Genomic DNA, 24,817 nt, shown 5'->3' on the forward strand with positions numbered 1-24,817 from the left:
AGGCCCCGCCTACTCCTCGTCGCAAGCCAATCATCACAGCGCTGATATCTGCCTGACCACTGACTGCAGGTGATTAAATATGATAAAGAAACGGAGAGGGATGGAGTGGGTGGCACAGCCGAGGTGGCAGAGTGTCTTCTAAGATTGTGACTAATGGGAGAGAAAGCAGAGAGAGCAAGAGAGAGGGTGAGACTGTTTCACTTGACTGGGTGCTGAATATGAACCACAGTACAGTGACGACTAGGGGATTCACCTGGAGACATAGTGTGTGCGTGTGTGTCGGTGGTGTATTAGTCATCAGTTTCTATTCAACTTTTGGGAAATTTGAAAAATCTGCATTTTCTCCGACTTGCTGAGGTTTGACTAAGAGGATCAAAACCCCTCTCATATCTATCTGTTTAATATGATCATAATGAAAACAGTTGGCTAACTTATCTTAGTATAAAACCACAACTTCAGCACTTGTACATATTAAACAACCAATACACAACATGGTAAAGGAGCAGTGTTTACGATTCATAGGATTTAGTGGCATCTAACCGTGAGGATTGCAGATTGCAACAAGCTGAAACTTCTCCTATGTGCCAAGCATGACCTCCTGTTTAAGATTCCTTCAGTGTTCGTAGTTCAGGAGGTTTTTACTAGGGGCAAAACTATCAACAGAGGTCTCTTCCTCTCCATAACAAACTGACCAGGTGATTTAAAACAGTAAAAACACTGAATAAAGGAATTTCGCACTGTATTACTCTGACTCTGTTTGGCTCATTGCAGACGGACCACTAGCCCACTCCTGCTAATGTGTGCTCATCTTTTTTTCTCTGACAACTTAAGACATTCAACGAGAGCTTCATTATGCACAGAGGTGTCGTCCTCTCCAAAACAAACTGACCAGAAGGTTTGAAGTGGTAAAAACACTGAGTAAAGCAGGTTTGCGTTAAAAAGTCTGTTTGTGTAGTAGGGCTGCAACTAAAGTGTTGAAAAATGTCAGTCTGTGTCTCCCAAACCCCAAAATTATGTCAAAGGGTTTTAATTCACCGTCATGGGAGAGTGTGTAAAGCTGACAATATCTGAACGTAAGAAGCTGCAATAAGAATATTTTGGGGTACTTTTATAGTACTTTTTTATGAAAAAAAGACTTAAACTGATTAGTTGACTACTAAAATAGTCACTGATTATTTTAATAGTCGATTAGTCATTGATTAGTCGACTAATCGTTGCAGCCCTTTTGTGTAGTGCTGCTCATTGGGGCTGTGATAGATGGCAGCTGCCACAAAAACATGAATGGCCCAGCCAGTGTTTGGTTTGTCCATTCTGGGCTACTGTAGAAACATGGCGGTGCAACATAGCGGACTTCGCTCAAGAACCCGCTCCCTATGTAGAGAAAACAGCTCATTTTAGGGTAAAGAAAAAGCTGCTCCTAATTTTCAGGTAATTTCACACTAAGGAAAACACACTTTATTTTATCATATTCCATTGCTGTAAATAAATCCCCCTCAATCCTACAGAATATACTTTTACTTTCTACACTTTAGAAGTTCTGTTAGGCAAAGTCTGTTATCTTTGCACAGAGCAAGGCTAGGTGTGTAAATAAGCACAACCTATCAATCTTTCCTTTAGTGATTCTGAAAAATTTATAATTAAAAACTGACAAAATAATTTAAGTAATCTAAGTCTTTGTTTTACACATATCAGTAAATGAGTTTGGTCTAATGTGATGCATAGCAGTGGGACAAGGGGGCACATTTCATTGCTTAAAATTAGGGGTGGGAAATGCCCCAAAATTTGGTTTTGATCAGATACGAAGTAACACCACTACCAGAATCACTTATACTGATACTAATACTTTTTAATATAAAAAAGGAATGTACACATAATGTACTATTATGTATGTAAATGCAATGTGTCTTGATTTGGTGAATGCATTTTAGATGGGCTACTTCTAAAATATATTTGTTACCACCAAATTATTTGCCACGAAAGAGATGTGCTAAAAATATAAACTTGATTAGTTTTTTTTAATATTCTTGACAGTAGGGTTGTAATTAAGGATTGTTTTCATGTTTGGTTTTAATTAATTTATTGATTTATTATTTGAGAAAATGCCTGTGCCCAGGTTGACATCTTCTAATTGCTTTTGTCGCATGACCAACACTTAAAGATGTTCACTATTTACTGTCAGAGAGAACTAAGAAAACTAGCACGTCTGTAAATCCGTAATTGGCAGTATCCATAGCCTTCTCAAAAAAAAAACCAAAAAAAAAAACCCACCCACTTTCTTTCAGCTGAATTAACATTATAGATATGGATTCACCCACCCCTAACTTGCACATCAGTTTGATTATTTAAGCCTGCCTTAATTTGCCATATTGAAATAAATATCAATATAAGAAAGTGTATTTATTAATAGTAAGGTAAGTATTTCAACCATATCACCTAGCCCCAGTAGAAGAGGCCAGAAATGTCTACTGACTGTAAGAGCAATACTTCAATTCATATACCAACACATACACACACACACACTCACACACAGAGGCTTCAGTCAGCGTGGCAGCAGAGAGTGAGGGGCTGCCAGTGACAGTTGGTGCCATCACTGGTGCTGGCTGTCTGCCACCAGGCTTTAAACCCCCCCACAGCAGGGAACAAGACGAGCTGTTTATCTGACTTACTCCAAGACTGCCAGCATCGTCCTCCCCCACCCAAGACTTACCAATGATGGGCAATGCTCCACTGCCATATCTGCCCTTCTAACTGCCCCCCGCCAGCCTAACATCAACCACAAAGCTCCCATAAGCCCACCCACTGTTTCCCAAATATAGCTAATGTTCTACCTGCAAGTCATTACCTATTCACCCCGACCATATGCCACCAAAATCCCCCTCTGGTTAAATCTATAAACCCATAAGGTTTGGTGTTTAGCTCTTACTGAAGGTCCCATCAGTGTAAGATCAGGATGGGACCCGTTTACCAAATCCAAAGCGAGGAGGGAGATGTGAGAGATAATGCTAATGTTTTCAGTACTCTTTGACATGCTTTATCATCTATCTAGACGGGCCTAAGCTACAAAGGCACATTTGGATATTGCATATGTGCAATCATCATTAAAGCGCTGCATAAAGTAAATTAAATCTAAAGTTGTTTCTTTTGCAATTTCCTCTGTTTAATTTGCTGTTCATTCAATTATGAATTGAGATTTATGTTAGTGAAGAGGTTCGTCGTCACAAGAACAAATTAATAAGCAATCATTCTGTTAATCGATTATGCATTTATGTACTATATAAGGCACAGATGCCAAATATTAAGTCCCACATTAACAAGGTAATGAAAACATCATTTTCCTGTTACATTTAGAAGTGAATAAGGTCCTCCTCCTTGTATACAAAGCCCTAAATGGACAGGGACCAAGCTACATTGCTAACTCCCTTGTTAACTATTTTCCTCCAAGAACACTGCAATCATCTGCTCCTGGCTTAACAGAGGTTCTCAGCGACAGAGGAGCTTCTTTCTTCTTGCCAGAAGAAGCAGCCTTTGTCAATTACGCCCCAAACATATGGGACACACTACCTATAGATATCAAAGCAGCCAGTTCACTTAATATTTTTAGAAGAAAGCTAGAAACATGTCTGTTCACTTTAACTAGCTCTGATTGTCCTGATACAGGTCTGACACTCTTTCTTTTACGCTTTTACTTTCTTTTTATGCCTCACACTGCTGCAACTCTTTTAAAATCATACTTGACTTTATGATTTATAGATTTACAATTCTATGATTGTATGAATATGTTTTGTGTTCATTCTGTCAATGCTTTCATGTGAAACACTCAGTGCTTATACTGCCCTTATCGTAAAGCGCATTGTGCAGCATTTGTTGTATGAAAGGTGCTATATAAATAAAGTTTATTATTATTATGATTATTAGCTGGTTCCACCTTCTCAAACAAGATTTTCTGCTTTTCTGTTACACCATCTTATATTGATGTCAGTGTACAGTGTTTGCATTTTGTACAGTTGTTTAGACAAAAAAGATTGAAGATACTGAAGAAAAGGTACAGATTTATCAATAACAAAAATAAATTATACACCTAAAATTTTGGGTTTTCACTTACACCATTTACACAAATAGTAAATAAGTAAGTACACAGGACCCAGCATAAAATCCACACACAAATCCACAATATAATGTTACAATCATTAAAATTATAAGGTCCAGAGCCTACTACATTATTTACTCTATCTCTTGGTAATTATGAATTGATTGCGGTGGAAATAAAATAATCAATAAATCTAAAGTGTTTAGGTCTCTTCAGGTCTAATCGTACGAACCGCCATCTTTTATGTCCTGTGACGGTTGATGGAAAACACCTGCTGTGACATCACTGATTAGCATTTAAGCTAGCTAGAGGTAGGACAGAAAACTTAAACCCATCGCTATAACGCGACAGTTTGTAATACATGAACGATACAAACAACTAATAGGTAGACGTAAACCTACATTAAGCAATTTTAGGGTAGAAATACTCTCAAACATGCTCCAAACCAGCCTTGACACATGTTAGCATTGCTAACGATATGTGTAACGTGCTAGCTAACAGTTGCCAAGGTAACTGACATAAGGTTATCTTATCACAGTGCTTCTAGCCGAATTATTTGAAGTTCAATATTCACCGACCATTTAACTCTGGCTTGTCCTCCACCAACATATGAGAAGACAAATATCTGCTGTAGCTCGCTAAAAGTTCAACTTATTACCAGCTAGGGTGTCCAGTTGCTCACCGGGTGGCGTCCTATGTAACATACAAAGGCTAGGTCCCTTGCACAGCGGCTGCGAGTTTGATTCCAGCACGCGGCCCTTTGCTGTATGTCATCCCCTCTCTATCTCTCCCTTTTCATGCTTAAACTGTTCTGTCAACTAAAGGCAAAAGGCCATAAAATTATCTATAAAAACAAAACAAAGCAAAAACGAGACATACCTAACAGCTGGTGAGCTGTTAGGTATGTCTCTCTGTAATTGCTGCTGGCAGGTAACCTAGTGTACAAGGTCAAAAACTTGTTTACTGCAAACACCTACCTGCTACTGCTGCTGGGGAAAAGGAGATTCATGAAGAAAGTGAGTACAAACCAAAAGTATATTCATTTTCAGTTTGAAATAAAAAAAACAAAACAATAAATTAATACCGATGTTTTCTTTACAAGCAAAAATTCACTCCATTGTCAGAGACAGATAATTCATTCTGGTTTGTTTTGGGTGAAACAACCCTTTAGGAACTGCCCATATATATTTTTAGCCAAACTATGAAAATTCTCCTAGAGAGAGTTCAAGTCTATTTTATCCAGTCCTATGCTCAGTATTTCCCAAACACATGCATTTTCACTGAAAAACAAACAAACTTGGAGTCTGGTTTTGAAGAGAACATAGGTAAGTTCAGTATTAGTTCAGTTTAAAAAGGTAAGTACTTGGCATACAGCTGGAAAAATGACACTTGAATTATACTGAAGGAGATGTGTTAGTTTGTAAACAGATGCTTTCATTGGCTATAGTTTTGCCGTTGTTAAACGTGGTCCCCAATCAATCAGTGAATCAATATGTTCACCGTTTTATATGAACGCATGTGAGAAAGTTTTCTTCACAAATACAAAGTAACACAACATGACTAACTGATACAGAAATGTTTTTTTGTGGGTGAAGTATTCTTTCAAGTGATCAACAGATGTTCAGAGATTGTAACAAGTTTAAAAATCCATTCATATTTCAATGTCCTAAAATCCAGTTTTGTGGCAGAAAAAAAGCTAATTAAAGACGAGCTCACACAAACATATAATGAGCCAGACTCCCCAACTGTCCTCACTCTCACAGTGTAAAATCCTCATCATCATCATGATAGTAATCACTTTAATACAGTTATCACAATCAACCCTGCATGTGGCAGGTTTTTCCAGGTACAATAAATCCACTCCAGCTTGTCCTTATTAACCTTCCATGCCTGACCCTGGGTCTATGTGACAGCAGCCTGCAGTCTGTCTCCAGTAGCGACCGTGCCATTCAGCCGTAAAGGCTTGGCCTTGGGACTGGTCCCGTTACCTTGGTGACAGTGGAGCGTGACCACCCACCGTCCCCAACGTCAGTTGGACCCGTTGCCCCGGCTGGGGTGGATCTGAGCTGTATTGTGTCCTCAGAACATCTCCTTCAGTGGAGATAGTGGGGCATTTGGTGTTACAATATCCAAGTTTATACAGACTGTGTTATGTTTTAAGACACAACAGTCTTAGTTGAGGACATGATGGACTGTCAAGATTGCTAAGGTGTTGATTTTCTGGTGAAAATGTGAGGAGATACTGAGAAAACTGGGGATATAATAACAAAAAGGACTAAAAATTATGTGGGAAAAGTGGAGATTTGCAGCTGATCTCTTGAATCACTGATGACTCATGTTGAGTTCACAGATCAGTTAGCTCTGACCCAACACATAAACAGAAAGATGTGCAGAGGATTTCTCATAACTGTTTCCCTAGAACATAAGAAATAAAACACTCATGTGTGCACAGGGGCAACTATGACTAATAAGTTTAACTATTATCTTTAATAATAGTCATAAACAAAAGAAGGTGATCCCAGGCAAGTTCACCCACATTCATTTTGTCTCAGGATAATACACAAGAGGTACCAAGGATTGCCCTGTGTAGATCGCTAAGTTTTTAAAATAAAGTCCTCCAAATGTATGACAGAAATCAGTCTTGTGACCATTCACAGAAACAAGGTGTCATCCAGTCTTTGAGAATCAGATTTTTTGGCTGGTACTGTTTCCCATCATCACAGCTGAGGCAGGCAAGTAAAAAGGAAATGAAGTGTAATTCTTTTACCAACCAAAATAAATATAACACTGGACAGTCCCAAAATCCCCTGTCTCGTTCTGAGCGGATAAAAAGTAGAATCTCAGGCACAGCTTCTGATACAAATCAATGGACTTCTGTAGAGGGAGGGAGTGGACGTTGAGACGCCAACACAATCCAGGCCTACAGCTGGTCAACATGGTAATGATGAGCATCATTCATCAGGAGCACCGATGTGTCCAATCAGATGCAGCAATGCTTGTGAGTGTCTGTCTCTGTTGACCTGGTGCTTCTCTCCCTTCCCACCCCCACTCCAGCGTGCAGACACAGGGTTGCTTAGCAACCCAAGAGCAGCCTATGGAGAACACACACTCATTCGTGCAGACACTTACACACACATACACACACACACACACACTTGGAAAACCCAGGAACTCTGAAGGAGGAAGATAATGTACTCCCACTCCACCCCTCCATCATGCTCTGTGACCCCCAAAATGTGAAGAGAAACAGCCAACCCCACTGCCTGGAGGATATTCAACCCAGTGACCATGGCCCAGTGACTTTTCCTCAGTGCCTAGCACACACACACACACACAGATGAAAAATGCACACATAAAACCCACTGCCTGAGTAGAAAGCTGTCCCTGCACCCAACTGTATGCATCACATTCCAGCTCAATTTCCTCAGTAAACATTGGCATTGTACATTTCTTTACACCATGGATATATGTGTGTGTTTTGTCTGCAGCTGATATATTGAAACTTTACATTTCTTTACGTTTCAGTTCTAAATCTTATGTTGTGACAATGCTGTGTGGATAAAGGTATACTATTAAAAAAAAAGGGTAGCGACCAAGTGCCAGACCATAAGCAGCAAGTGTCCACGAGACAGCATCCACAAAAAACAAAAACTCACAAATATCGAGGCAAAACACCAAATCAGAATAAGTCTGGGGTTGGCTTTTACTCTCTCTTTCACTGGTGAGCATGTTTATATACAGTAAGCATAAATCCTTTAACTTCTGGCTAGGTTTAGGCACAAAAACCATGTGGTGAGAGTTGGGAAAACATTATGTTTTGGCCTAAAATACCCAGTTAAAGCTCCAGTAAGCAACATTGTTTTGGTATAATTGAGTAAAAATTTTATAATATCCTCTAAGCATAATGTAAATCAAGTGGTCTGAGACAAACAATAGGTTTCTGCACCTCACCATGGCTCTGTGTTCAGCCTCTAAAGAATCAGTATCGTGCCGATGTGCATCAACCAATCAAAGGTCAGCTCAGACCACTGCGTTCCTATTGGCTGTTCTACTGCATATGCACGTTCCCGTGCTGCCGGCAGAAGGGGAGAGCAAGCGGCAATGGAAAACAGTGCACCAGGTAAAATAGCTATTCCAGCATTGGCTACAACTGGCTACATGGCTAAACCCCACAAAAAAGGAAGACAGAACTCGGTTCCCCGGAGCCCCGGAGGGAGGGGAAGGGTGAGGTGGGGCTGGGCCCGGCCGGAGGGCGCGAGGGTCGGCCGTGGGAGCGGAGGGCTCTCCGCAGAGAGGGAGGCCGAGCCTCGGGGGTATGTGCGGGGTGGGCTGCTGCACGGTGAGGGACAGCCGAGGCTCGGGAGTATGTGCGGTCCGCGAGGGAGGGATGGGGAGGGCTACTGCGCGGAGAGGGAGAGCCGAGCCTCGGGGGTATATGTGCGGGGCCGCGAGGGAGGGATGGGGCGGGCTGCTGTGCGGTGAGGGAGAGCCGAGGCTCCCAGAGAAGGAGAAATAGAACCAATTAGGATAAAATACTCGCATGCTCGTCTGGTAGGAGGGGCTCAGGGCGGAGAAGAACGAAACCTAACTCAGATGAGACTCAAAGATCAACCGTTTTCAGGCTTTCTACCTACTGCAGCTTTAAGTTGGCTTGGAATGTCCTGACCGCTCGTAAAAAAATACCTGGCTGTGTTTGTTGGTCTCGAACAATGGTCTGCTGCTTGCCTAGGTGTCACACCATTCATCATTCCCTCCTCTTCCTAATGAGAAACTAAGCTTATATACATGTAATGTGAGCTATGCCACTTTAGAAATGTTGATATGATACTTATGAAACTCCTCAGTCTGAAGACGGGCACCTGTGGCCCGAAACGTCACTCCAGGATGGTAGAATAAATGCACCTAAAGAGAGCTGAAGTGTGTGGACTTTTTCTTTGTCTTTTCACATATGAAACTTACAAATGTAAGATAACCATGCAGTCACGTACAATGCCACCATTTTATCATGGCGACTGGGCTGCACATACATCCAGCATTTTCCAGTTGTTTCACAATCCCATCAGCACCTTTGACAAAAATCCGTCTTCATCACATCACATCTACATCCAGAACCTTATTTAATATTTTGTGATTGTGACTGATCACCAATGGACTTAAGCCGGCGGCCATGAAATCAGCATTTCCAACAGACAAAGAGCTTCAGAAGATGAAAGTTAAAGGCTCAGCGGCGTCTCCCCAGTCTAACACTATTAGCACATTAAGCGAGTGCTTAAATACAGTCAGCAGACGATGGATCAACGCAGTGCCTTAAGCGGGAGACAGCACTGTAATCCCTAAAGGGGGGTTTCACTACAGTAATGGCAACCCGTATGTAGCCGCAACCCCTGGGGAGTGGTGGTGGGACTGGGTAGATTATGAGCAGCCTTGGGGCGATGCTAAACCCCTTATAGCTCTGACACACACACACACGCACACACACGCACACAGAAAGAAGCAGTTAAGTGTGCACACACATACAACCATAACATGCATGAAAACACAAAGTATGCTGGAAAATGGACATGAAGACAGAGAGGTGCACAAAAACACACACAATATCCATAAGTATAATCTGATTGATTCCTCACATACATCTCCAGCTGAGCAGGGGTAAATATTTCCTCTCCCTCTCTCACTTTTTTTTTAAACATCTACGTGACATGTTTGGGGAGGAGGGTGCAGTAAGGTGTCAGGGGAGTAATTTTGCTCCTGGAGGATTATGGGATGGTGATGGAATGACTCTTTGGGCCGAGGGCAAGGAGATGGCAGGAGGTTGAAAGTGTGTTTTTCTTTTCCGGCAAATTAAAGCAGCAGCCTCGGGGGCAAGAAAAATCAACTGAAACACGGCGACATAAAAGATAAAGAGCACGTTATAGCCTGATCCCTGCTGCAGAACAGAGCGATAACACTGTGGTGTGGCAATAAACACTGCCAAGGACACAGTTACCTGACAGGGATATAGTTATTATTACATGCCGACTGTGAAACAAACAGAGAGGTCGGATTTATACCAAATCAAATCACTGTGGAACAAACAGACCTGAGTCATCTCTTTTTACCCCAGGCTAGACTGTAAAACATGGGTATATTACCAAAAATATTGTTTTGAGTGGGTGTATTTGTAAAAAATCTATACACAATGTACCTTTTATCACATAAAATCAAAGCACCCATAGTGTGTAGTCCTCTCAGCCTGGTCAACTGTTCATTTGTTGCCTCTCCCCCCCAGGGAAAAGCTGCTTAGAGCAGAAAGGAGATTACACATAACCAAATATACAAACAGAAAACACTGCAAAGTCCATGTGACCTCTGCCTATGAATATACACACACACACACACCTATTTTAAGACCCAAATCTGCATATAGATTTGGGTTTTTATTTGACCCGATGCTTTCATCCGCACATAAATACTGTACTTACACAACATGTTCACTTAAATGGTCTAAGAGCCTGCAGCTTTACTCAGTGGGGATTCAATCTTCTCACATTAACAGTAGTTCACTCACACACACACACACACACACACACACACACACACACTGCCCTGATCTGACCCATAAATGCATAAATATAAAACTCTACAAGCAACACACGTACCCATCTCTAAAGCCAATGTAGGCCTGGCCTTTGGATGTGCACTCCTAAAACTGTTTAATTTTTATAACTGTGTGTGTAAAACCCAGAGGGACAGACAGACACAGGTGACCTTTGGGGGAGGGGAGGTCACTGAAGGGGGGGGGTCACTGAATGCAATCTTTCAATGAGCAAAGCAAGGACTCAGCAGCCTGGGGAATACAGCTCGGCCAAGCCTCGCTCAGCAGTCGAGAGCGTGTGTGAAAGGGAGAGTGAGTGAGAGACAGGGACAAATGTCTCATCAACCTCCACACATCCCACGTGCTCGCTGCGTTTTTATGTAGGCCTTTGTGTGAGTGAGTGGGCACTGGAAAAAAAAAACAGCCTTCCTTCTGTGTAGAAATACAGCTGAAGCTTACATGAGGCTTCAGCAGTCAATCAAAGTGAGTGGGTATTTTCCAGTTACATTCTAATTAGTACAAAAATCTGTCTTTGGGTTGTGTTTCCTCGCTGAGCTGCAGTGAAGGGACAGTGACACTGAGATGAAATTTAATGCTAGAGCCACTCTAGTCTGGTGGATACCCACATTATTAAACACGGGCTGCTGAAGCTTCACGAAAGCCTCAGCTGAACTTTGTAATTTTTTCACTTACAGCAAAGACAGTGGATTCTGTCTCCCATTACTTGCAGGATTTTTCTAAAAAACAATGTGCAGCAATCCCCCTGAATCATCAGCATTACTTATGACCCAGTCAGGTGTGTGGTGGTACCCCTTCCCTCTATCTGTACATGGACATTCTTGGACACACCTTGTAGGTGAGGTCAGGACTTTATAAATAAAGTAGAGCCCAGGTGCAAGACCGTAAGCAGCACACATTCAAGAAGCTGCCAAAAAGCGCAAATATACTAGATGTTTGCAAACAGTAAGTGACAACTCTTCCTTAGTATGCCTTCAAAGTAAAATCATATTGGGAAGAAATGTTTTAAGGGCCGATTTAGAGGGAAGGAACCATTGCAGGAACTGACGACTCCACATAAATGGGAGCATGTAAGTCTTGTTTTATGAAATAAAACAATTGAACTGAGCTTAAAATGTCTTGTGGCTGTTAAAGGGTGTTTGCTATACTGCTCATGCTTTTACACATCCTTATGTACAAGCCAAACTGTGGAAAAGAAATTCGGTTTTGTGCAGGTTAACACAATGAAACCAAAGGACTCCAATACTCACGTTTTGATTTTGCCTTTTAAGCACATGCTTGCATGAGCATGAGAGAGATGACATGATGACACAAGTGCATACATCAGGGAAAAAGATCTGCAAATATAGGGCACATAGTTAAACATGCTGACAGCAACACTTATATCAAAAATCTATGTGATGATGATGTCCGAAGCTAGTCCTATGAATCTTTTGCATGTGGACACTGCCCCCTGGTGTCCGGCAAAGAGTGATGCAACAATATCAGACTGTACTGAACAATGCAAAAATGTTTGAGGCTGAGGAGAACAAATACTTTGTACTTGAGGATATTATTTAATTCCACTTTGCAAAAACAGGATGGAAAATTAAAGCACAAGTCTTCTTTAACAACACAGTTATGTACTTGTTGCGATAACACGTTTCCATTTTACAACAGTCAAAATCAAAGTTCGAAGAGATAGGCAGTACATAAGCACTTTTGAGGAAGAGACGTGCTATCCTACCTCCGCATGCCACATGTCTACATCTAATACCGACTAGACTTCCTTTATTGGCTTTATAAAAAACATTATTTTGTAGTTCTTTCGCTTCAAATAATGAAGAGATGCTTAGATCTCTGAAGATAGTGTCATTCTGGAGAAAAGTTGCTTTCTTAACAATAGCCAATATTTTTTATTCAGTCATTTACAATAGTTTAATACAAAGCTCTCCCTTTTAGTGCGACCCATAATTCTGACACTGAATCATAATTAAAAATAAAATTAAGACACACAAAATGTACTTTGACAATGTACATCATTAATTACATATGATAAAATGTGATGGTGATCAATCTTACGGTTACCCCACATCAAATGTGAAAAAACAAACAAAACAAAAACCTTAAATACTTTCAAACTGTTTTAAGTGTTCGGTAATGAGTTTAGGTGGGACACAACAGGCTATCCCTAAGTTCCTCAGGTTTATTTTGCAAACAAAATTAAAGTGCAGAGCCATTATTTTTTAAAATCTTTTCAAATGGGATTAGGGCCTATGTCTGGCTCCTGCTGATCATCCATGTAGTAGGGATCACCTTGGTGGACTCTGTGATTGTGCACCCTCAGGTTCCCCCTGTGAGCAAATCTCTTCCCACATTCTGTGCAAGCAAAGGGCCTCTTCCCCATGTGAACGTCCCGCTGGTGGGCTCTCAAGTTCCCACTGCGGGCAAAACGTTTTCCACACTGAGCGCAGCCAAAAGGCCGTTCTCCTGTGTGTGTGCGAGTGTGCACAGTAAGCTCAGAAGGAGTGAGGAAGCTCTTATCACAGAACTGACAGGGATGCAGTCTGACTCCTGTGTGGCGTAAAAGGTGTCTGCGCTGGTGGGAGGGGTAGGTAAAACACTTGGTGCAATATGGGCAGGTGTAAGGTCGTCCATTCCCTCCGCCAGAAGCTGGGGGGTGGCTGAGAGTGTTTGTGTGTCTTAGCGTGAGCGACTGTGAATTGGACTGTGGTCGGAGAGGGTCTCTGTTGCCAAAAGTTGCGACCCGCCGTGTGTGATTGATAGGGCCTCTCCCACTCCTGTCGTCTCTGGGTCTCCATGGTGATTCACCAGAGGAGGCTTGGGGCTGAACCTGCCGAGATGCCCTCTGACCCACGCCTTGGCCCTGCACCGAGTTCTGATTGGAGTTGTGGTTCTCAGGCTCCTGGTCCAGGAAAGGGAAAGAGCTATCATCATCTTCATTGCTGGTCTCATCAGAGCCAAAACCCGGTCGGAAGCAAGGCGCGTCTGTGCCAGTGCTGCTGCTGGCTGGACCAGAGCAGCTGGTGCCATCTGCCTGTAGGTTCTCCAGACCGGACACCCCACCTCGGGTAGCATCCAGCCCTGGTAACCACTCACCTGGTTGAGCTAGGCTTGGGTCAGGCCTGGGGGAGCAACGTCCACTCTGAGAGATGGAGAGAAAAGGGGTGGGGGCTTGATCCTGGAGGGATCTGTGGTCTGCACTGCGACTGCCCTGATCCCAATGAGACACTGTGGAGAATTTAAGGGGGAAAAAGACAATTGATGCACTTGTAACCACCTTAAATAAAATATACTAACACTCAAACGAATTCAAGTTCATTTTGCTCTGGCATCAGAAAGGCTACATAGTGGGAGAAGAATATAGTGACTACTTACATTTGGCCTTGGCTTGTGTGGCAGACAGAGTATCTATCTGCCTCTGGTCCGCAGCAGCAACACTTCCCTCAGGGACTTGGACAGCGACTGACCCCAGGGTAGGTCGTGATCCAGCACGCTGTGGAGAACAAGTAAACAGGTCTTTGAAACGCAGAAAAGCCAAATGTCACTTTGTGCTGGCTGTTTAGAAATCATAAAAGCTTCATTACTTCAGTTCTTTTTTTGGACAGTCAACTTTTGAATCACAGAGGACAGGGTCTGACCTCGTGTTTTACTGATGCTCCATCCTGGCCTGTGACCTCTTCTTTCAGCCCGCCGACGCTCTGGCTGAGTCCTTCTACTGGGTCTGAATGAGAAGACACATCCTTTCCCATATTCAGGCCTGTGCAAGAGAAGTGTAGGTGATCAGTGATGCCTCTGGTGCAGGTTCAGTGGTAAAAGTGATGGCTAAAACTCTTAATACAAAATGGGGGTGATCCCCAGGCAATCATGCAAGGGATAAGCAGATGTGGATACAATATTATGCCAGACTGAACATAGTGCATGTCCACTTTTACTTTTTTTTTCCTGACCAAAGTGAGTTGTTGTAATACCAAGTGGGCTGTATTACCTGATCCTGTCAGGGTCTGCTGCCTCAAGCCTCCCTCTCTGTCTCCTGATGACATCTCCCCATCCTCGCCTCCTCCACCCTTCGCCTTCTGCCTCCTCTCCACTTTCTCCAGCTTGCCACGGAGGATGGAGATCTCCTCTGTTTTCTGCGCTAGCTCCGCCTGCTGCTCACACAGGCTGCTCTCGAAGATCTTGGCGATCTCGCACACAGCAGCTGCCAGCAGAGAGTCCATGACGGTGGCCAGCTGAGCGTGGAAAGCACTCCTCACAGACTCCATTGTCCTTTGTTTCAGTGATGATGTTTTAACGTCAAGGATTGATTGACACCGCTGTTTTATACTGTAGTTGGCCTCCAGAGACAGCTGAGGGACGATGTGGTTACCACTGTACACTCCTCTGCCCTGACATCTATTAACTGCCATGAGATGCTGCCATGCTAAGCAGCTACGCCATTTATAAGAGACATATATCGCAGCAAATTGCTTTAATAGCGCGGTCTTCTTGTGATTAAATGACGTTGCCTGCTGCGCTACGTTTTTCGTTATGTCAATAAGACTCCGGTGTCAAGACTTTATCTTGAGCTAACGCTACTGACAGTGGTGGTGACAAGCACTGCGAAAGCCCGAGAGCCAACTAGCATCGTATAAGAACATAATAAACTTCTAGCTTGCGATAATAAAACAAGTTATAAACAGCCAGCGTTCTAGTGCAACATGTTAGCTAACATTAGCATAAGCTAACCTGTAAACAAGGGAGCCAACGGAGCGTAGACAGTGCTAGCCCGTCCTAGCTAGCACCCAAGCTAACTGTCTACATGGAACGGACACGACCAAAGACACAAGCCGACAATGTCTCCTTACAGTCGGTCTCAAATATCTTCCCTGACTAACATTAAATCCATGAAAACACTTAACGTTAAGTCACATTCAAAGATGCGGCGACTCGTCGTCCAGCTAGCAGGTTGATAACTGTGATATGAGAATTGTTGCAAATCTCGCGATAAGACAGCTGAAGGGCTCAGGTACTGCAGACTGTAACAAATCAAAGCAGATCCATAATAAAGACATTCAGATCAATGACGAGGTGGTGCTTCAGGTTCATCCATGTAAAATGCACTTTACTTGAATTGAAGAAAAACTCTCATTTATATTACTCTAAAAAAATATGCAAGACATGTTAAAAGATATGGAATTTATTGGGGAAATGTTGACAGTATCTAAGTCTAGCAACACTTATTAAAGAAAATCAAGAATGATGGGCTTGTTAGACAATACATTCCTTCATGTCCCTGTGTATACAACCAATACAAAATAGGACACACTTTGGAAAAGCTGACAACATAAACTATGTTCACTTTTGCCCTGGCTTGTTTCAGGACAAAATAACAACATAAATTTGAATAAAAAAAGTCCTGCCCAGTGTAATATTTTCAGATATCGGTAAAGTAACAGGAAAAAAAATCCAGAATAAATCCAATAACGTTTTGTCAAACAAATAGTCCAAAAGTCTAACTCAACAGCCATGAACATCATGAACGCACACTGGGGTGATGTGAAATATTATTTGAACACTGCAGTTTCAAATTCTGCAAAAAATTGTAGACTTTATACCAAACAGCACAATCTGTGCTTAAAGCAAACAGTAGACAAATACAGATAACTGAACATTTACCTTCAGTAAACACAAAAACAGGGTTGGTGGATTTGATATGTCCGACTCAACAGGTAGAGATCTTGTTTCTTGCAGTGTGTATTAGAGTGCTATGGCCAATACATAAAAGAACAGGTCTGCTTTAAGGCCTTACTGCATTCATATGGCCTGAATTTGTCAGGTTTTCACTGAATTAGCCAAAAACGTACATTTTCAAAAAATGTTTCTTAAATTTGACTTCCTGAAAGAATTCACTATCTCAGTATAAAATAACATGTACTCTGAGAGCTTTGATCTGTTAGCCATCCCTGTAGAAAGTCTTTTTCACACCATTAGAGAAAAATATTCACAATATTTCGATCTGTTTTGCCAAAAACTTAATAAATGATGACAGTAAAAAAAGGGTACTTGGTAGTACACTGGACCTCTGTATACACAGACAGAGACACTGATGTTTCATATCTGGGATCTTACATCAGAATGAAATTAAAATGTGATAACTGAACGACACCAAATTTTTAATTACTGGTTTTACGGTACTGTTTTCATATTGAACAGAGATGGAGAATACTGATGTGGTTTATATAATTATCTTGTTTTTACATCTCAGAAATAAAAAAACAACAGAAGCTAAACATGTAAAATGCAGGACAACCCTGCCAACAATCCGTAAGAGCATAAATGACAACATCCAGAGTTTCAATGTCCACAAACAGGAGATGCAAAGTGTGCACTGGCTCACGGATGCACCTGCTCCATATGGTTTCTGAGGCGTCCTTTAGTGTAGAAACATTTCCCACAAACCTTGCAGAATTTAGGCTTGTCTCTGTGACATTTAGACACGTGCCCATTGTACCTCAGTAGTGAGGAGAATTGCTTCTGACACTTGGCACACTGGTTGTTAAGTACAGCCGTATGACACCTTTTCTTGTGCATGCTTAGTTGTCCACGAAAACGAAACGTTGCGGGACAGCTGTCACATGCCATGGGCTTCTCTCCTGTGTGGATGCGGAAGTGTTCAATCAACCGGCATTTGTTTTTCATGACTTTATGACAGAATGAGCACAAGAAACCCTCAGAGCAGCGTGTGCCCATTGTCTGCCATTCTGATCTCGGCTTTATGTCTGGAACACCATCTTTCTTAACACCGTTATGTTTGATTGCTGGACTCTTGTCTTTCTTTGGAAGCGTCATATCCTCTTGGACTTCTTCAGTATCCTCCAAAGGCTTGGTCCATTCAAGGTTTTCATTAGTCTCACAGGACTTTGTTTGGTTTTTGTGCACACTCAATATGTGCTTTTTGCGTGACTGCTTGACGCGGAATTTCTTTGGGCATATACCGCAAGGGAACGGCCTCTCACCAGTGTGAACACGAATGTGCTGTTGCAGCGCCCAAGGTTTATCAAACGTCTTGTTGCAGTGTACACAAAGGTGCTTTTTGGTGGACTCATCTTTCTGGATAGATGATTCATTGTGGTTGCTGGTGGAAGGTGCGCTCCCTTTAACGATTGCCTGTTCCTTGCTGGGTGCAGCTGGTTTTTCTTCACTGGAGTCAGGTTTTGGAGGATTAGTGACCTCAGCCTCTAACAGTTTCTTGAGTTTTTGGCAAGTTGTTTTGTGCAACCTAAGAGCACTTGGAAAAGGGAAGCCTTTTTTGCAACCGCGGCACCTCTTGTGTGATCGTACATGCACACTTCGGCCAAACTCTGTATCAAATACCTTTTTGCAAAATTTGCAGGTGTACTTCTTTACACTGACATTTTTCACTGTCTCATTTTCTGTAGACTCAGTTGCTGCAAGTTTTCTTTCCTCTCTTTTGGTCTTTGTTGTATTTTCTTGCTCCTTTTCCTTTCCTGTTGAATTTCTAAGTCTTCTCAGACCGGTGCTGCCTGTTAGGTCAATATATTCCTGCTTGATGTCACGGAGCAATTTGTTTATGTCATTTCTCATTGGTCGACGGGGAATTCCTTGGTCATGCACTGGTAAGGTTCTGTCCTCAGTCTGTTTGTGCTTCTTGTTTAATGAGGAACCTGTGAAAGAAAAACATAGCAAAATGAAAACATTGGACTGTGACCCAGTGAAAAACCATAGGTGACATAAATATAACAAAACTATTAAGAAACAAACAGATGTAAAGCTTGGGCAGACATTTTAGTCTGGGCAAAAATCCCATCATAAATTTTGAGCATATTGTAATTCAAGTGGTTTGAGAGAAAACTAGACTTGAAAATGTTGCCAATCATTTAGCCTTCTGCTAACTTAAGCTAAACGGCTGCTGCCTCAAGTTCATTTAACTAACGATTGTGTGAGCCTCAAATCACGTTGTGTCCTCCTGCGCTGTGCCACTACAGACACACTTGCTGGGAGGAGAGCAAACAGCAGCTCTAGAGACCGACCCACATTCAGCAGCTGTAGCAACCCCATTCCAGCCAGTGCAAACCCCAGCTCCGGGGGACTGGACATCCCAGACTCCCTGCTGGATCAGCAAACTTTCCGTGGCTGCCATTACACAGGTTAGACCCGATGCTTCCGCTGGCCAGCAGCCTGGGGAGTTTGCACTGGCTAAATGGATCTGCTACAGCTGCTAACCAAAGATCCGTCTCCCAAGCTGCTGCCTGTTCTCCTTCCAGAGAAGCAGTCAACTTCACAAGGAGCGATGCAGAGAGACCGTGGGGTGGCTAGCTCTCCAAAAAATAGGATTAAATAAATCAATGTATAGGAAACACTAAGTTACTCTATGAAGTGTGTGCATATGCCCCTAGCTGTCTGGAGGGAGGGGCAAATGACAGAAGGGAGAGCTACAGGAGGAGGGTGTTTTTTCCTTCAGATTTCTGCCTACCCAAGCTGACAGTTTTGTTTTCATTGAGGCCATGCACATCCCAGGGCTTTCTGTCACCACTTGTAAAGCTCAGTGCATTGAAAGAGAACATTTAACTTTAGACTCAGTGTCACAGTGGGAACTTTAAAATAACTTGAGCACGATAGCTAACCCACGTATCCTGCATTCCCTCTGAGCATTCATTTTAAGCTTCTTCACAAATGTGTGCTGAGCTTCTGCAAAATGTTTTTAAACAAATGAATAGTGGCGGTGTTAACTCAGGAAGTGAAACCAAGAGAGCTTATTGCCATTTGACATTACATAATCTAAGCCTTCACAATATAATAAGTTCTTGAGGAAAATAATGTGGTGTCAGCAAGCCTGACCTCTACTGCATTTACTTTATAATCCTCCAGGTACACACAATGTCTGCCACTCCAGATACTGGTAAAAAGCAAGTATCTGAGTACTCTGGATAATCCAAAGACCACACTGTGAAGTTCTGACTAGAACAAATTTCTAGTGAGGAGATAGTTTCTACAAAAACTCTTTCAGTGTGTTCTGTGGATTATCCAGAGTAATGAGGACATTTTCTGGAAAGAAATGATGCTGCTAAAGATTTTAAACTCCATTTTTCACTGCTGTGAGCACTACAAACTCAATTCTGAATCATTATGGGTGGAGGCAGTAATCTCAAAGAGGGACATGCTAAAACCAAAACAATGTGCATGGATAAACAACCACAATAGGTAAGTTTGAGACATTCTGTATAATTTTGGTGAACCTACCCTTTATATTTTGGATTACAATTAATTTAGCTTTAGATTTTATCTCACAAGTTGACAAAAACAGTATTCTTATTTACAAGGGGAGCCTTGAAAATCGTAAAGTAGCTATCTGTGAATGCAAATATGTAAATGAGTGAATATAAACCTGGATGTAAAAGGCATTTACAATCCCCATTCTGACATTTACAGCACAAAATAATGAATGAATGAAACTCACATCTCCTGGACCTCCTGAGCCCCTTTGCTTGCTGGCGGGATTTAATGTGATAGTTAACCACCTAAAATACAGATGTTATTGGTTATATCTTCAGTAATCGAGAATGCAAAGTGCGAAGAAAAAAGGTACACACAGAGCTGTGTCTGCATAAACAGCAATTAATAATAACTTGATTTATGTAGCAGTTTTCAAATACAAGTTAAAAAGTGATTTGGCATGAACTTTGTTTATGTTTGTTATGACTTTCAATCATTTTGACAGCTTCTAAAAAAAGTGGGTATGGCAACTCTTTTATGTACAGCACAGCTGAGGAAAATACAATCTAGCCTGAAAGGCTCGATATATCCAATATATCTGTCCCCTAGTGCATATTAGGGATGGGATGGTATACAATTTAATCACTGATCACAATAAAAAACACCCACAATAAGTTAATTGTGGTGAATTTTCACTACTGGCATAATCATGAATACCATGCCCAGCAGCACCCAAAGAGACTGGTGGGCAAGCAACAATAAAAGGGACTCTGCAAAAACAGGCTGCAAATGCACCAACCTCAAAAAATGCAAAAGAATAATTCATATTGGAAAATATGATGCTTTTTCAAATAGTTGAGAAGACTTGGTTTTTAAGATAGCTTGTTTTTCATTAAAAAGGATGTTGATTAAAAAAGATGTATGTCCTATCAGTTATGGACAGGACAGTTATGACATGAAATTTCCATATTGTCCTTTGCCTAGTAAATAGCTTGAGAGGCTGGAACATTTGCTGTCACTCACAAACATTGCAGATTCCTGTCTGTTTCTTTTAAACCTCCATGAGGATTACGGCTTACTAGTATTTTTGCTCCATACTACTGTAGGCCAACTCAACAGAGATACAGCATCTAACGTTACCTAAACAAAGGGCAAATGCTAACTTAGTTCACTGATAAATAACGCAACCAGAACGGGCAAGTGATAAACGTCACTGAACACTGAACAGCAACACAGCAACAGTGTGTGCTGAAAACTGTTTAGCCTGCCTCTCCAAACAAAACAAATTATCAGGTTGTTCAGGTCACAATGCTTCGCTGTTGTACCACCACAATCCACATTCCCCTTTCAGCTACACACCTCTTTCTTGACATCTGGAATGGGCCACAGAGGAATGGACAGCTTGCGCAGTCTTACGCTGGGACACTGGTTGGATTCTGGCTTGTTCGTGGTCTCACAGCCCAGGGGGGCGCACCAGTCATCAGGAACTATATAAACCCATACACAGAGACACAAACATGGTCACGATGAGCCCTGTAATACTGCGTTTCATTTGAGAAAGAAATTTACGTGCACAGTTAAAAAAGCTTCCTCTTTGTTAACCTCAAATGAACTTGTGACTGAAATTGGTTACTGTACTTTATGCTGTATTTAATGCCTGTCTTTCTGTACTGGTAGCTCTCCATGTCACTCATAACATAACATCTTTAATCGTAGAAAGCAGCATATTTTGTCAAGTTATTAACCTCACTTCAACACAATACCTTCAAAATCAATTTCAGGAACATCAGGAGTTTGTCCAGGCGCATCCACCGGCTCTCTTTGAGTTTCAATCACCTGAGTTTTATCCATCTTCGCTTCTGTGTCCCCTCCATGCTCACATTCTGTCAGCTTGATCTCTGCTGCCTGTAACTTTATCTTAAGTTGAGCAATTTCTTGTCCTTTCTGTGCCATCTCCATTTTGTGGTCATGTAGGGTGTTCTCAAAGATCATCATTATTTCAAACACGGCTCTCCTCAGGATTGAGTCCATGCTTGTGGTCAGCTGGGCCCTGAACCCTCTCGTCAGATGGTCAGACATCTTTGAAGATGGCTGGCAGCAGCTTACAGATGTTGAGGTTGGGAAAGTCTTGTGTATGTACTGGTCCTTTCACTTCCTGCTATGACTTCACCCCCTAAACAAAGACATGAAAGATCAGGTTATGTATTCTTTAACTGTGGTCACTTTATCAGGATGTGCGTTTGCTGACTAGGGGCTCTAAACCCCTGTCATCTGGATGACGGGTGCTCCCCCTTGCCATCAATCCACCAAACTGGCTTATGGCCTTTAAGCGAGCAGTATCCAGGTAGAGGTGGTATTGTTTCAAGCAATATGACTGTGTATCGTAATGTGTTGACCAGCAGAGGACACACGCAGTGAGTAATCCATCAGCCACAACACACAAGACTGTGTTTGGATATAAGCAGTCCCATGCTAGTGGAAGATCACGATTTAACGCCACTGTAACATGTATAACGTGCAGTCAGCAAAACCAACGACAATATGAGGTAAAGCTGGCTCACTTCAATGACACCCAGATTATTATACATCAATTATTCCTGTCACCTAACGTCTTAACATTGCAGCTATGTTATTTATGACTAACGTCTGCGTAACGTTAACGTTACATGCATTCCGCTTTCGACGAAACAACAGCAGACGACATGTTCGGTTCCTACAACGCCCATATGACGTTATTTTAAACACGCATTAGCGTTGAAAAGACAAAAACTTTGAATTACGCCACAAGTTAAACATTTATGTTAAGTAGCTACACATGGCGGGCAACTGGCCGCCATACTATGCGAAATACTTACCGCTGGACACAAGGTGAAGTCCGGTACTTTGTCCACGATGATTAACTTCGTCTGGACCTTAAAACTTTAACGTTACTGCATAAACAGTAATCAGGCTCATTCACATCCGACATCTAAATGCGCAACCGGCTTGATTTGGTTCTTGTTAGTTAGTCAACGTGTAGCATTCACAAGGTAAGATGTCCATACGCCATCTTCCCATTCCCCAGGGAGGCGCGGCGGACGGTGAAGAGATATTCTTCCTAGGATGGCAAAGGCAAGACCCGCCCTACTCTGCCGTACTCTGCCTCTGATTGGCCTAACTGACAGTCTTCATTCAATCCGAACCAATCTCACGCTTCGTGCCTGAATTTAACCAATCAAATCAATGAAGGAAACAAACACTAGCCAATCAGAGGGCGAGCAGGGCGTCTCATGCCTTCGCCATCCTAGGAATTAAAATTGCAAGCGCGAGGGAGAGGTTACATTAGTAGGACGTCATTAACGCTGTTGTTACCATTAGTTACCGCGCGCGTATTTATTGTTTCGATCAATATTTAGCAACAATTGCAAAAATGTACGAATAAAACAGGTTTTCAAGATAGATTTTCGTAAGCGCATTTGCTCCGTGCCTGTATGCTGCGTCAGGCGGTTACTATAGCAACCAATCTGGTACGAAACGAGACGACGCATAAAGTCGTCGGTATAAAATATTAATTTGGTAATTTAAGTACGTTTTTATAGACTTCCAGTGGGAATTTGTTGTCAAACGCTATAAGTAAGCCCATATGAAGACAAAATGCAATCGAATATTACCAACTTTGTATTTAATTTTGAATATTTCACTGTTTGTTACAGTAACGTGTGTCCTGCCTTGACAGCTGGAATATGTTACACCAAATAAACCCATGTGGTCAATTACCTCAAGTGAAGGAGGATAAATGTATTTATATCATTTGATTTCTTTCGTAGAGCAAATGTTAGACTACTACTTTGCGATGGTGTCAGTGAATTGATGGACATGGAGCTTGTTTATTATTCCAAATACCCTAAATTATTACCTGGGACAAAGTGGACACATTACAATGGACATGTCATTTGGGCTAACTTGATGTAATTTAAGGCAAACCTTCTTTGGCCTGGTGATGACAAACAAATAGTTCTGTATTAATCTGTCATTGGATATCAGCAATACATTTGCATGATGTCAAAGAATCAGATAAACTGACATACAGTAATACACATGACATTTGCTCTCCCTTCAGGTCCAAAAGTAGAAATCCTAACATAGCCTACACCATTCAGTATTTATTTCCTCAGATAATGTCCAATATATCATAATATAACCTTTTACTTCTGTATTTGCAAACATAATATTGCTTTCTTTCTGTTTTATACACCACAAGAGTGTGGTGCAGAACATTCAGCTCACTGTCTTGTAAAAACTAAGAGTTTTTATCAGGATACATTGTCATATTGGTTATTCCACCCCTACAGTAACTGCTAATAACCTACTGTATATATACACATATACCAGCTGCCAAAACAACTTGTACAATACAAAATAAAAAGACATAGGATATATATCCCAAAAGAAGAATGGGTAAAATGTCTCTTTTATCAAAGGCATACTTAGTGATGTGTATTTTTGCAGTATTTGTGCAGTTCACTGACAAAATATAATTCTGGCTTCCCCTCAGACAGCAAGAAATCAGCAATGCAAATACTATGAATTTGAGTGTTAAAATCAAAAACTCCCTCTATGTCAACAAACACAGGCAAACAGTAGTTTCACAACATCAGCACACACTTGGCTCATTGTGGTCAAGCAAAGGTCGACAGGCCTTCAGCTCAGACAGACACTTATTAAGTTGTAAAGTAGATAGTTGACAGCTTTCGTTCAATCCGTGAATCTCTCTGTCAGCTGAGTGGTTCAAAGCACCACTCATTGGGCTGTCATCTTCTCTTGGCTCTCAATTACAAACTGTAAAACATGACAGCTGTTCTGGAAAAGTTGTTATATTTCTCACATGAATTTTGGAGCCCAAAGAAGGCTTCTCTGTCTCAGGATATTTCATCTTTTGCTTT

General features: G+C 41.8%; 2 protein-coding genes across 3 annotated transcripts; both read right to left on the reverse strand.

Moving 5' to 3' along the window:
• Positions 1-12,212: 12,212 nt before the first annotated feature.
• On the reverse strand, positions 12,213-15,640 carry LOC126388805 (zinc finger protein 696-like). The gene is made up of 4 exons (XM_050042093.1): positions 14,668-15,640; positions 14,321-14,439; positions 14,058-14,175; positions 12,213-13,910 (listed from the first exon to the last, which is right to left on the reverse strand). The coding sequence occupies exons 1-4, from the start codon at positions 15,086-15,088 to the stop codon at positions 12,916-12,918; spliced, it is 1,653 nt and encodes a 550-aa protein (XP_049898050.1). The 5' UTR covers positions 15,089-15,640; the 3' UTR covers positions 12,213-12,915.
• Positions 15,641-16,227: 587 nt separating this feature from the next.
• LOC126389379 (zinc finger protein Xfin-like) lies at positions 16,228-22,968 on the reverse strand. 2 transcript variants are annotated; one of them, XM_050043027.1, is made up of 5 exons: positions 22,751-22,968; positions 21,659-22,068; positions 21,255-21,382; positions 20,140-20,200; positions 16,228-18,346 (listed from the first exon to the last, which is right to left on the reverse strand). In XM_050043027.1, exons 2-5 carry the CDS (start codon positions 21,972-21,974, stop codon positions 17,055-17,057), a joined length of 1,797 nt encoding a protein of 598 aa, XP_049898984.1. In that variant the 5' UTR covers positions 21,975-22,068; positions 22,751-22,968; the 3' UTR covers positions 16,228-17,054. The 2 variants fall into 2 exon arrangements, with proteins under 2 accessions (XP_049898984.1, XP_049898986.1); XM_050043029.1 differs by lacking the exon at positions 20,140-20,200.
• Positions 22,969-24,817: the final 1,849 nt, after the last annotated feature.

This window comes from Epinephelus moara, chromosome 4, assembly GCF_006386435.1.
Source record: "Epinephelus moara isolate mb chromosome 4, YSFRI_EMoa_1.0, whole genome shotgun sequence".
In the NCBI taxonomy this organism is placed as follows: Eukaryota; Metazoa; Chordata; class Actinopteri; order Perciformes; family Serranidae; genus Epinephelus; species Epinephelus moara.

Bases quoted from the DNA above. Each gene is read 5' to 3' on its own strand.
- LOC126388805 (XM_050042093.1), bottom strand. From the start codon at position 15,088: ATGGCAGTTAATAGATGTCAGGGCAGAGGAGTGTACAGTGGTAACCAC. The intron at 14,176-14,320 runs GTCAGACCCTGT...TGTTCTCCACAG, and splicing joins GAGCATCAGTAAAACACGAG to CGTGCTGGATCACGACCTAC. The intron at 13,911-14,057 runs GTAAGTAGTCAC...AATTCTCCACAG, and splicing joins CACACAAGCCAAGGCCAAAT to TGTCTCATTGGGATCAGGGC.
- LOC126389379 (XM_050043027.1), bottom strand. From the start codon at position 21,974: ATGTCTGACCATCTGACGAGAGGGTTCAGGGCCCAGCTGACCACAAGC. The intron at 21,383-21,658 runs GTATTGTGTTGA...GGGTTTATATAG, and splicing joins TCCTGAAATTGATTTTGAAG to TTCCTGATGACTGGTGCGCC. The intron at 18,347-20,139 runs GTGAGTTTCATT...TTTCTTTCACAG, and splicing joins GCTCAGGAGGTCCAGGAGAT to GTTCCTCATTAAACAAGAAG.